Source organism: Columba livia, unplaced genomic scaffold (assembly GCF_036013475.1).
Source record: "Columba livia isolate bColLiv1 breed racing homer unplaced genomic scaffold, bColLiv1.pat.W.v2 Scaffold_135, whole genome shotgun sequence".
NCBI lineage: Eukaryota > Metazoa > Chordata > Aves > Columbiformes > Columbidae > Columba > Columba livia.
The window spans coordinates 770,992-779,774 of NW_027043031.1; the positions used below are offsets into that span (position 1 = coordinate 770,992).

The following is an 8,783-nucleotide window of genomic DNA, read 5'->3' on the forward strand; positions in this document are numbered from 1 at the left end:
CTCTGGCCTCCTGTTGCCACTCCAAAGAGACAGGAGACACCTCAGCCCTGTGGTGTGTCACCTGCTCTGCACTCATCTGAGATGTCCCATGCCATGAGGAATGGACACGGAGACCTCAGATCAAGGTTGCATATCCCAGTGCTGCATTCAGGTCACATCCCAATGTGATGTGACCTCAAGCCACTCTCTGTGCCACGGACCTTCATAGAGCCCCAAGGAATAGTTGATGGTGTTTATGCTCGCTCACGTTCATGTCACCTCAGGTACATGATGTGCGTGCTCCCATCTCATCTGTACAAAGCAAACAGGGACTGCTGAACTATTCATTGAGTGTCCATCCATGGAGGGAAGAACAACCCCTGTGGGTGAGAGGCCAGTGCTGTGAATGGTAGTTGTGAAGGGCCAGTCGATGATGACTGACCTGAGGCTCCTTCCATGGGGTGTCCGGTGCACAGGGGCACAGCCCAGCCCCTGCTCTGCTGGTCCTGCAGGTCTCTGGCAGGAGCCTGGCTGTGAGAGGACACTGCTGTGTGCCAGCCCTGCACACACACAATATTCAACTGTAAACTGTTGGTTGCATCTGCGGCCACTTTTGTGGGAATGTTCTTGAGATAAACTTTGTAAGAAGACATAAACCTCTGGACCTGCCCTGAGGAGATCACCTTTCTATCTGGAAAGGCTGTTGTGAGGCCAGCTCTGTCACAGCAGTGCCCATTGCCTGTCCCTGCCTGCGCCCACAGCACTGACACACAGCAGGACGGTGACCAAGCTGCCAGAGCACTCAGGCCTTGCACCAACACCAGGGATGAGAAGGAGAGTGTGGGAGTGGAACCAGAACAGCTCTGGAAGAACAAGCGCTGCTGCTCCCTGGCAGGGCTGCCAGGATGGACTCTTTTCCCCTCCTCTCATGAACACAGGAACCATCCCTGGAGCTCTAAAAATGGGCTTGCAGGAAGAATATAGTGATAAACAAGTCACTAAAGAGCCTTTTATTTTGTTTAAAGACAAGGAGAGCACGGCTTCTCATTTACACAGCCAACAGTTATAAAAGAAAATCCAACAGTGAATTAGAAAGGGGATGACAACATTATCACAATAAGAAAACAACTAATAAAATCAAAAAATCCAGATGACAGACTGGACCTGTAATTAGCTACATTAAAACGCCTATGTAGAACCAGATGGGCACTTTATTGCTTTACAAAACAATAAGATATGAGTTTCCACAGGGCATCCTTGAGCTCCTGGTTCCTCATGCTGTAGATGAGGGGGTTCACTGCTGGAGGCACCACCGAGTACAGAACAGACACCACCATGTCCAGGGATGGGGAAGAAATGGAGGGGGGCTTCAGGTGGGCAAACACGCCAGTGCTGATGAACAGGGAGACCACGGCCAGGTGAGGGAGGCAGGTGGAAAAGGCTTTGTGCCGTCCCTGCTCAGAGGGGATCCTCAGCACGGCCCTCAAGATCTGCACATAGGACACCACTATGAAAACAAAACACGTAAAACCTAAACAGGCACTGACCACAAGAAGCCCAAGTTCCCTGAGGTAGGAGTGTGAGCAGGAGAGCTTGAGGATGTGGGGGATTTCACAGAAGAACTGGCCCAGGGCATTGCCCTTGCACAGGGGCAGTGAAAATGTATTGGCCGTGTGCAGCAGAGCATTGAGAAACCCAGTGGCCCAGGCAGCTGCTGCCATGTGGACACAAGCTCTGCTGCCCAGGAGGGTCCCGTAGTGCAGGGGTTTGCAGATGGCAACGTAGCGGTCGTACGACATGACTGTGAGGAGACAATACTCTGCTGTGATCAAGAAGAGAAACAAAAAGAGCTGTGTCGCACATCCCAAGTATGAGATGGCCCTGGAATCCCAGAGGGAATTGGCCATGGACTTGGGGACAATGGTGGAGATGGAGCCCAGGTCAATGAGGGCGAGGTTGAGCAGGAAGAAGTACATGGGGGTGTGGAGGTGCTGGTCCCAGGCTATGGTGGTGATGATGAGGCCGTTGCCCAGGAGGGCAGCCAGGTAGATGCCCAGGAAGAGCCAGAAGTGCAAGAGCTGCAGCTCCCGTGTGTCTGTGAACGGCAGGAGGAGGAACTGGGTGATGGAGCTGCTGTTGGACATTTGCTTTTCCTGATCACAGGGCGCTGTCATGAGAAAAAAAAAAAAAAGACAGTGAGAATCCAGGGCAGAGTTCTCTGACAAAATCAAACCCACTCCCATAGACTCTCCCCTGTTACACACAGACAGTCTTTTTCAGCACTGTGGCTGCAGCCCTGCTTGGTGCTGGAAAATGTGCAACCAAGAGCAGGGCCTCTGCCCATGGGCCGTCGATAAGTCAGCCCAGCTCTGCAGAAGTGGGGCCACAGGAACGGTGGGGACTGTCCTGGTTCTGCTAACACAGAAGGGCTGTCAGCACTTGCTTTCCCAGTGATAGGGAACAGAGATGGTGAAGGTAGTTTGGGAGTTCCACGTTTTTTTACATATCCCCCCATATTCACTGCAGAGTGTTGTTGGGTGTCAGAAACCCTCAGCATTTCTGCTGCACTCAGGGAGAACAGAGCGAGTCCTGCGAGACCAGAGGGTGCCTGTGGGTCAGTGCAGAGTGAGGGCAGCTGCTCTGTCCCTCTGTTTTGCTCCAGCTGCCCTGGGCTGGCACCTTTCTGAGATGGAGGCTGATCACACTCCCATGTTACCCTGAAAAGCCACCAGGCACTGCTGAGAGCAGAGGGATCCACCTCAGACCATGACAGGTCTCACCCTTTCCTAAGGTCTCAGCACCCCACGTTTAGCCCAGGACACACACGGCTCGTTTCACAAACCCAACAGCATTTCCTCCATCATAGCATCTCAGCACTTCTCCATGGGGAATTCAGATAATGCTAAAGTGCTATAGAATAGTTTTGCATCCTGGAGGGAAGCTCACAGCTTGGAAGGAAACCTCAAGGACATAGTGAAGTGTTCTAATGATGGCATTTGATTGAGGGAGACTCAGCTCAATCCCCAGCCCCACAGACTGCATTGCCCACAGCCCACAGGTCAGAGCAAAGCTGGGACACGTGTGCCCATGGACACACCTGCAGGAAAGGACCCACAAGCTCAGGCTGTGACTCTGCAGCTGAAACTGCCATCCCCAGAGAGCCTGACAGCAAGAACAAGATCCCAACAGCAGTGACCCAGAGCAGGGGAGCAAGAAGGACAATGCGGTGAGGGTGGGTGTGAGAGAGGCCAGGGCAGAGGCAGCCGGGCATGCAGACAGCGTCACCCTTCCCCAGCTGTGCAGCACCTCCCAGACACCAACACTGCCGGGCAGCTGCTCTCAGCCCCTGTGCTCTGCAGAGGAACTGGAGCTCTGGCTGCACAGGAGCTGCTTCACGCCTTGGAGCCCCCGGCCCTGAGGGCAGAGGCTTTGCTGGGAGGGACAGGAGGCCAGGGGGCTGCTCACAGGAGGATCTGCACTGCAGGGGATCACAGGCACTTTTCTCTGTTCTCCCTCCCATAACCATTCCGGGTTTGGTTTCCTCTCATTTCTGATCATTTCCCTGCTGCCTGGAGATTCTCCCCCTGGGAGGTGTTCCCCTGTCCATGTCTCTTCCCTGTCAGTGCTCACAGACCATCCCACCCTCTGTGCCCTCCCCCTGGCCCTACAGATCCTGCCTGTTCACAGGGCACTGCCTGGGGGCATCTTCCTGTTTGCAGGCTGGAAAACAGGACAGGTCAGACTAAGGCTGATGGGTCCAGCCAAGGCGATGCAGGTGCTGTGCACAGGCAGAGGGGTGGGGAAGGGATGTCATGAGCCTTCTGGCAGATGTACTGATCACTCAGAGTTGCAGTTCAGGAGTCTCAGTGACTTGTTTAAGCACCACATCTGCACATCTTTTAAACACGTCCAGCAATGGAAGCTCCAATCCTGAGCTGGCAGGACACCACTGGCTGCAGTTGGACATAAGATACTGGTCATGGCTGTGAGTTCAGCCCTCGCTGGCAGAATGTCTCACACCCTCACTGAGGAGGGCAGGGGGCTGGGAGATGGGAGCACGTTTCAGTTTCCAGATCCCAGCACAGAGCCCAAACCGTCCTGCCCTTGAGCTCTGGATCCCATTTCCTGAGATGCAAAGCTGGTGGGACTTCTGTGGATAATCATGTTAAAAGGCATGAATACTCCTTCAAGTGTTTGTGTAATTTGTCTAGGTATGTCAGGTTTTAAAGAAAAATCAAAGTTTAACATGCTTATATTTAAATATCTGTTAAATAGTATTCTGCATCTCTGGTAGCCCCTCTGGCAATGACAATTAAATAGGTATTTGCACTATAAGGCTCCATACCCCATCCACAAGCACACATCTAAGTGGTTCAGATGAAGGGTGTCTGGCAAACGTCACCCTTTGTGTCCCCAGGTGATGGACACTGCTCATGTGCCTCTGCAGAGAGTGGCAGGAGCTGGATCCCCTTCTCGGGACAGACTCCTTCCAGGAGAGACACAGACACAGGGGGAACTCACCAGGGCTTTACAGCATTTCACTGGGCATCAGTTTGACATATTGGGTGCTGTCCTGTGACTGCCCTTTCTGCACAAATGATCATACAAACACAACCATTTAGTAAGACATGGTCATAAGGGGGCTGTTATGGACAAGAAAGCTCACCGTGAACTCTGGAGAGAGCAAGGGAGTTCATAATAAGCACCAGGAAGAACCAAGAAGCTCGAGGCCTCTTCTGAAGAGCGGGAGGTCTTGAGCAGCCGTGATTGGCCATTGTAGGTGTGGGAGAGGGTCAGGGCATGTCAGGGAGAAGCAATGAGATGGCTGATGGCTTCAGTGAACCCTTCCAGCCATGTCTGAGCCCAGAAATGGAAAGCAGTTGATGTCTGCAGGTGGAGGAGGAACAGGAGGAAGATTTTCCTGGGAATATGGAAGGAAGAAAGGCCTCTCTTGGGCTAATCATGTATGGCAGTGCCATTTGCATGCTGTGGGCATGGCTGTGCCTGGGAGATGGGGAACGGCTGCTGCTGGGGTGGCTGTGCTCAGTCATGGCCCACGAGCTGACCCTGCTCTGCTCCTCTCTTACACTGCCCACACCTGGATGGTCCTCAGGAATCATCCATGAGCTGGTGGATCCATGAACCTCCTGCAGTGATGGGTATGGATCCAAACAGAGGATTCAAGCAAGTGTGGGATTGGGACATTGAGGTGATGGATGACCATTGCCAGGTGTATGAAAGAAGCTGGATGAGTTGTGAGTTGGGTTGCAAACTGGTTTAAGGAGAGAAGCTAGAGAGTGGTAGTCAATGGTGCGGAGTCTAGTTGGAGGCCTCAGGGGTCAGTACTGGGGCCAATATTATTCAATATATTCATTAACGATTTGGACGAGGGAATAGAGTGACTGTCAGCAAGTTTGCTGATGACACTAAGCTGGGAGGGGTGGCTGACACACCAGAAGGCTGTGCTGCCATCAGAGACCTGGACAGGCTGGAGAGTTGGGCGGGGAATAACCTGATGAAATTTAACAAGGGAAAGTGTAGAGTCCTGCATCTGGGCAGGAACAACCCCAGGTTCCAGTATAGGTTGGGAAATTACATATTAGAGAGCAGTGTAGGGGAAAGGGACCTGGGGGTCCTGGTGGACAACAGGATGACCATGAGCCAGCACTGTGCCCTTGTGGCCAGGAAGCCAATGGCATCCTGGGGTGTATTACAAGGGGGGTGGTTAGTAGATCGAGAGACGTCCTCCTTCCCCTCTACTCCACCCTGGTGAGACCACATCTGGAATATTGTGTCCAGTTGTGGGCCCTCAGTTCCAGAAGGACAGGGAACTGCTGGAGAGGGTCCAGCGTAGGGCAACCAAGATGATTAAGGGAGTGGAGCACCTCCCTTATGAAGAAAGGCTGAGGGAGCTGGGTCTCTTTAGTTTGGAGAAGAGGAGACTAAGGGGTGACCTCATTAATGTTTATAAATATATAAAGGGTGAGTGCCATGAGGATGGAGCCAGGCTCTTCTCGGTGGCAAACAATGATAGGACAAGGGGTAATGGGATCAAGTTGGAACACAAGAGGTTCCACTTAAGTTTGAGAAAAAACTTCTTCTCAGTGAGGGTGACAGAGCACTGAACAGGCTGCCCAGGGAGGTTGTGGAGTCTCCTTCTGTGCAGACATTCAAAACCCACCTGGACATGTTCCTGTGCGACCTCACCTGGGCGTTCCTGCTCCAGCAGGGGGACTGGACTGGATGATCTTTTGAGGTCCCTTCCAATCCCAAACATACTGTGATACTGTGTGATTTGCTCACAGGCATTTCCAACTCCACAGAACACCAGAGACTTGCAGTTAAAGCAACAGGACTTGACATAAATACCACCCCCAAAACACAAAACACTCACAATGACCACAGGAAAAGCCTTGAAAAACACTTGAGAAAAATCTACCAGGTCCCAGGGCTCAGCCATTCTGGTGATGAACAAGCATCAAGGGCTGACATGGCGTCAGAGCCGCCTCCACATGGCCCTCACCACCTGGAACCAGTGTCTCCAAGTCTTTCCTTCACCAGCCTCCAGGGACAGGGACCTGCACTGGTTGTTTCCTTCACAGCTGTGTCAGTGATGGCCCTTCATGGGGTCCAAACACCCTCAGAAACTTGGGGTTTGCTTCTGCCTTTCATTTCATTAGAGGTTTGTTCATTCTCTCAGTAGCTGCAGTTCAGGATCACGGCAGCAGAGAGCTCACTAACATCTAAGATGCTCTTAACACCCAAGGCTGTGTGCATCATTTTCCTAAAGCTTTTGAGTCCGGTGTGAATGATTAGGGAGATTTCAGAACTGTTGCCAAACAGAGAGCATTTCCATGATAAATAATAATAAAGCCAGATTTCTTATATTTCCGTCCCCCTCCCAATGCCCTCATTTTCAAAACAGCTGTTATCAACAATCTCCAGTATATACTGATCTAGAGAATCTCCTGATAAAGACTGAATGTGTCAGAGAAGTGGGTGCTAAAGCATCACTTGAGCAAGGAGACAGGCCAGGACACCTCAAGAGGAATCACACAACTCTGGACCAAGAGCTGGGTGTTCCTGGCAATCTCAGGTGCCACAGCACAGCGATACTTGTGTTCAGGGAGCTGGTCAAGTGACCCATCTCCTGTTCTGTAACGGTGTCTGAGTATGCTCAGGTCACCCCTGACTTGAGCCCCATCCACTGCTGGGTGTTCTCCAGACTCATGCCTTCAGGAACAAAGTTCCAGGAGACCTTGCTGGTGAAGGTGGAGGCAAAGAAGCCATGAAGAACCTCAGTCCTATCTGATTCTACTCTTATGAAGTTCAGCAGCAGGTCTGTGTTACCCTGGTCTTTTTCTGTAAGGAAGCTGTGTCAGCTCATCTTGCCACCCTCAGCCTCCCCTACAGGTATCAAGTCCAGGGCAGCTTTGGCATCATCCCCACATCCATGGACAAGGTTTCTAAATTCCTCCTTTGCAGCTTCCCCTGCTCCCACCTCTGTGTGCTGCCTTTGTGCCCTGCAGCTCCATCGGTTCAGACAAACACCCTCACGAGATAAATGCTTCATTTCGCTGGTTCTCAGATAGATCATTCTTGTGCTTGGAGCAGCCTGTCCTGAAAGGCTGATCAGATTTCCTGAGCTCCTTCACCCTTCTGAGCTGCTTCCCATGTCAACACCTGAATCAGTACCCCCAGTTTGACAAAGTCTTGTCCTCTGGAGCCCACCAGCCTGTGCTCTGCTGCTGGCCTTCCTCCCTCCCCTCTGGTGCCTGGGACCCCACTGAGTCCGGGTCACAACAGCCAAGGTGGACACTGATGTTCACATCCCTCACCAGCAATTCCTTGTTTCCCAGTTCCAGATCCAGGTGAGCATCACTCTCATTGGCCCACAATGCAGACATGTTAAGCAGTTGGCCCAAGATCCTTTGGACTGATGGCACTTGCCACTTTGCCAGGCCAGTTAATGTCAGAGCAATTACAGTTCCCCACAGGAACGTGCTCATTGACTGGTGAGTTGCTCGAGTTGCTGACAGAAGATCCATTTCTTATCCATGATCAAGTCATTTGTAGCACACAAATTGTTGCCACCCTGTACTGGGTTTACATGGCAAAGTCTTGGAACTGGGGGTGAGTGTGGGTGTGCTACAGTTGTCACCTCTCTGAGAAGACAACAGGAGTTTGACCAATGTCAGACAGAGCCGATTTCAGCTGCTCCAAGATGGACCCAGTCCTTGCCCAATCTGAGCCACTCGGTAATGCTGGCAGCACCTCTGGGATATTGTATTTGAGAAAGGGTAAAAAACGCTGCACAACAGCAGGTGGGAGAGAGGAGGGAGGAGATGTGAGAGAAAAGCAGTGCAGACACCAAGGTCATATCCCGCAGGACCCAAGCAGGTCCCTCAGCAGGCCAAAGCTTGCTCTCCTGAAATCCTGCTCTTGGCCTTGTTCTCATCTCCCAGGAGCCTCAGCTCCACTTTCCATCCCTGACTGTTCCATCCTGACCAACTCTGTCTGGTTTGTAAGTGTGAAGTCCCACAGGGCACCTCACCCCACTGACTCCTCAGTCACCCGTGTCAGGAAATGTTGTCAATGGGTTCCAAACCCTCCTGGATGGCCGGTACCTTGCCGATATTGGGATATCTCAGGTCTGCCATGAGGACACGGCCCTGGAAACATGAGGCTTCTGTCATTTGTCTGAAGGAGGCCTCATCTCATTCCTCTTCCTCATCAGTGAGTCTGTACCTGATGTCCAGTCACCTCAACATTGCCCATGTTGTTCTGCCCTCTCATGCTGACTC

At 52.0% G+C, this 8,783-nt stretch overlaps 1 protein-coding gene across 1 annotated transcript; it reads right to left on the reverse strand.

Annotated features, from left to right (window-relative positions):
- Window positions 1-1,190: 1,190 nt before the first annotated feature.
- On the reverse strand, window positions 1,191-1,742 carry LOC135577747 (olfactory receptor 14J1-like; the record flags this gene model as incomplete). The annotated part of the gene is made up of 1 exon (XM_065047868.1): window positions 1,191-1,742. A coding segment is annotated over one exon (552 nt), but the record flags the coding sequence as incomplete, so codon positions are not given.
- Window positions 1,743-8,783: the final 7,041 nt, after the last annotated feature.